This window comes from Spinacia oleracea, chromosome 6, assembly GCF_020520425.1.
Source record: "Spinacia oleracea cultivar Varoflay chromosome 6, BTI_SOV_V1, whole genome shotgun sequence".
In the NCBI taxonomy this organism is placed as follows: Eukaryota; Viridiplantae; Streptophyta; class Magnoliopsida; order Caryophyllales; family Amaranthaceae; genus Spinacia; species Spinacia oleracea.
In genome coordinates, this window is record NC_079492.1 from 115,432,139 (window position 1) to 115,436,371 (window position 4,233).

The window sequence follows — 4,233 nt, forward strand, 5'->3', positions numbered from 1 at the left end:
AAGTTCTAATCCCCTCCCAATTGTTGTTGTGGAGGATCAAACAAGGGTCCTCCCTATCAAGTTCAGCCTCAATCACCACTGAACCAACTGACAATTGGTAGTACGTAGAGTAAACTTAAAAAAATAAGTGAAAATAGAAAATGAGTACAGAGTAGTAGAACTAGCACATGAGTAACGAATATTAGAGAATTTTATAGTGCCTAAAAATCTACATTAGTTTTAAGAAAACGTAACTCTAAATTATAATAGCAGAACAAAAAGAATTGAATAATAATCATCATACCGGTTAAAACTCGTAACCAATTACTATTTATAAAATCCAAACCATTTTTTCGTAATACAATATACTTATTTAGTAATTCACAAACAACACGTTTTAAAAAAAATCATTATTATCCAGCTAGTTAAGTAGGTGGCCAAAAAAACATACTCCTAATCAAATCGGAGTTTTAAAAATGACAACCATTTTGAAATTTGAAAAATAAAAATTGATTTTCCATTATTACTTCTTATACCCTAAATATAAATATTATCATCACAAATGCAATATTTATTTACTGTACATTACCAAACCCCAACACTCTCACCCAAAAAATAAAAATAAAAGCAAATAAAAAAAACACACAAAATCAAAAAGGAAAGCAAAGCACAGAAAAAGAAAGAAAGGAGAGAGAGAGGAGAGAGAAAGGGGGAGAGAATTTGTCAAATTTTGTTTGTTTGATTTTTGAAGAAGTGAAGAGGGGCGGGGGGTTTTGCTTGTTGTAAGCCACCCTCCTCCATTTCTCGAAATCATCCCAAATTTGTCAATTTTATTTGATTTCCTGGGTTTTTTTGTTATATTTTGACCAAATTTACAGAGAACGATAAAGGAGAAGAAGAAGAAGAAGGAGAAGATGGGTTGTTTTTTTGCGTGTTCTGGGGATTCTAACAAGAAGAAGCGATCAGAAAACCCTAATCATAACCCTAAAGATATTATCAATTCTAATTTTAAGAATAAAGCTCAGGATCGAACATCTTCTACTGCAGCTGCAGGTAATCTCACCTTTCCCAAAAATTATGAATAAAATAAATTAAGTTAAATACTCCTTTAGATTATTTTTTATGGGTTACATTGATTCATTTCATTGAATTTCGATGATCCAATGTGAACCCACTGTTTTTATCATCTGAATTCATGTCAGTTCTACTTCAATTAACTGTAATGGGGTTTAATTCTGGGTTAATTTCGTTTTTTATTACAGGGGAATTTGAATTTTTATGCTTTTTTTTGGGGGGTTTAATTTGTCGATTCATGGTTTTTTCTGCAAATGTAACATATTCTCTTTTCAATTTTATTTTATTTTTAAAAAAAAATTATAATACTTTTTATGGTGAATTGCTTATTACTTGAATTGGAATTTTCTGGGTGTTTTGTTGGGTTTATAAAAATCTGATGTTGATTTCTTGTACTCAACCATGCACGCTTCACTTGTTTCATGATGATTGTCATGTCAATACGTAATCAGTCTCTCATGCCCATGTTCTTACAGTTCTATACGTCTCTTATTGTTCATTTGTTTGACTTTTCCCAGTCAATCTATATCATTACTCTTTTTAATGACTTGTGAGAAATTAAGCTACATTTTCCTTGCAAAAATAATCACTTTTCATATGTTTTTAATGCATGTTAGAGTTTACACTGTACTTAATTTTGGTGTGGTGCTGTAGATGACTCAGCTGCTAAGCAACAGTTGGACTCAAGGAGAGATGTAAATGGGAGAAAGGAGGAGCCTAGGGAAGTGGTTGTTCCGTCTTCGGATGCTAGGGTGTCGGGTGTGACGGATGTTACTGTGGAAGGTAACACGAGTAGCTCCAAGGCGCGGACATTTACATACCAGGAGCTTGTGGACGCAACGGATAATTTCCGATCAGGCTTCTTGGGCCAGGGTGGCTTTGGCAAAGTTTATAAAGGAAGAATATTGGATACTAATGAGGTAGTTTTGCTAATATTGACCTTTTTATTATGTTTGATGCTGATTTTTGTTACTTAGCTCTGATTTATTTTGAATATACTTTCTGCTGTCTTCCCTGGTTATGTGGCCCTAAATGGGGGATGATGGTTGTTTCTTGGAGTAATTCTCACCTTTTCTGATGCAGGTGGTTGCCATCAAGCAACTTGACCGTAATGGATTACAGGGCATTAGGGAATTTGTTGTTGAAGTGTTGACACTTAGTCTAGCTGATCACCCTAATCTTGTGAAATTGATTGGCTACTGCGCTGAGGGTGAACAGAGGCTGTTAGTGTACGAGTACATGCCACTAGGATCCTTGGAAACCCATCTGCATGGTACGTTAACATCTTAGTATACCTTTCTCTAGCAATTTTGTTTCTTACCCTAATTGATTGATTTTGTTTCCCATGATGATGAATCCCGTAGACCTCCGATCTAAGCAGAAGGCTCTTGACTGGAATGCAAGGATGAAAATAGCTGCTGGGGCAGCTAGGGGCTTAGAGTATTTGCACGATAAGATGAAGCCCCCTGTAATATACCGTGATTTAAAATGCTCAAACATCTTGCTTGATGAAGGTTATCACTCTAAATTGTCGGATTTTGGGTTGGCCAAAGTGGGTCCAGTTGGTGACAATACTCATGTCTCGACTCGGGTGATGGGTACATATGGTTATTGTGCACCAGATTATGCAATGACCGGTCAGCTGACTTTCAAATCAGATATATACAGCTTTGGTGTTGTTTTATTGGAGCTTATTACAGGAAGAAAAGCAATTGATAGCACGAAAGATGGCCGGGAACAGAATCTGGTTGCTTGGGTAAGATTGCTGTTTTTATCTGTCGGATTGGTCTCGAGCTTTTCTATGACATTCATGTGATGTTCTTTTTGTTAGAGCTGTGGCTTGCCTGTGAAGCATTACTACTAGCTGTGAGGATAATTATATTTATATCAGCTTACCACCTGTGAGGTTCGATATCTTAGAGCAAATTTTAAATTTTATTGTTAGTTTTAGATCTTTCAGTCCAGTATTGCTACTAACATGGAAAGCTAAAATTAGAAGTTGAAACCCCTGATATTATGTGGCTAGTATGTCAAGTTAAAAGATTGTTAAGTATCTTGTAAATCCATGTCTTTATTGCACTTGATTCTTTTCCATGTCAGGGTCTTCTTGTACTAATACCTTTACATTATGAGTTGTTTGAATCCTATTTACTGCATTATATCTCAAACTATTGGCTGATATTTCAAATATGGAAAGCACAATTAAACTTTGATGAATTGCCTTTTTGATTAATGTGGACAATACTGGTTCAAGTTGGCTAAGATGTTCTATAATGCATGCAGGCAAGACCAATGTTCAAAGACAGAAGGAAATTCTGTCAAATGGCAGATCCAGCGCTTCAAGGTCAGTATCCCTCGAGAGGATTATATCAAGCTCTTGCAATAGCTGCAATGTGTGTTCAAGAGCAGCCTAATACAAGGCCTTTTATAGCTGACGTGGTCACAGCTCTAAATTACCTAGCTTCACAAATATATGATCCTTCTCAGACGCGTAATCCCCACCATCGAAGAACCCCATCTTCCTCCAATGTTAAACAAGATTCCAGTAATAGTAAGAAGTCTGAAGCCGAAGAGAGCCAAAGTGAGAATGATTCAGAAGACTAGAAGATGGAAACATTAAACACAATGAAGAGTATAGTTCTTGCATATTAATTTTTGACATTGTTCATACGAGTGGGCGCGCGCTCTGTTATCGAATTTTGTAACTTGCAGATGACAGTGCGACTTCAACCCATATTGACAGGTCTCGAGTCTCTCCACCTCTCCCGCTCTGCTGTGTACATTTGAGCTGTGGATCCTTTTTTTTTTGTATGTAAGAATTAAGATACCTATACTTTAGGTAGTTGTCTTAGAGCAAAAAATTATCAAGTACAATTAATAATAATAATAATAATACTTCATTGACTCATTTTAGATTTGTAGTCCTTAAATAGTTACATGTCGTGTTTCCTTTGTTTTGACACCTGAAGTCGGAGGACTGTTTGATATTACACATTTACATATCCCATCTTGTAACCACTCCTCTCCTCTCCCAATTTTGATATGTAGCTAGCTAACTCATTCTCCGCAGGTTTAAGTGAGTGGTGAATAAGATTTGATGAGTTATAAGACGAGAAGCGTATTAGGATACAAGTTGGATCTGTATGGAACATGAAGAATAGACGAGTTCATTCACGAGCC

The 4,233-nt window shown here is 36.0% G+C and overlaps 1 protein-coding gene across 1 annotated transcript; it reads left to right on the plus strand.

Moving 5' to 3' along the window:
* The first annotated feature begins 578 nt into the window (after positions 1-578).
* LOC110798954 (probable serine/threonine-protein kinase PBL7) lies at positions 579-3,961 on the plus strand. The gene is made up of 5 exons (XM_022004151.2): positions 579-1,032; positions 1,708-1,973; positions 2,137-2,326; positions 2,418-2,809; positions 3,337-3,961. The coding sequence occupies exons 1-5, from the start codon at positions 894-896 to the stop codon at positions 3,655-3,657; spliced, it is 1,308 nt and encodes a 435-aa protein (XP_021859843.1). The 5' UTR covers positions 579-893; the 3' UTR covers positions 3,658-3,961.
* Positions 3,962-4,233: the final 272 nt, after the last annotated feature.

Bases quoted from the DNA above. Each gene is read 5' to 3' on its own strand.
- LOC110798954 (XM_022004151.2), top strand. From the start codon at position 894: ATGGGTTGTTTTTTTGCGTGTTCTGGGGATTCTAACAAGAAGAAGCGA. The intron at 1,974-2,136 runs GTAGTTTTGCTA...TTTCTGATGCAG, and splicing joins GAATATTGGATACTAATGAG to GTGGTTGCCATCAAGCAACT. The intron at 2,810-3,336 runs GTAAGATTGCTG...TAATGCATGCAG, and splicing joins AACAGAATCTGGTTGCTTGG to GCAAGACCAATGTTCAAAGA.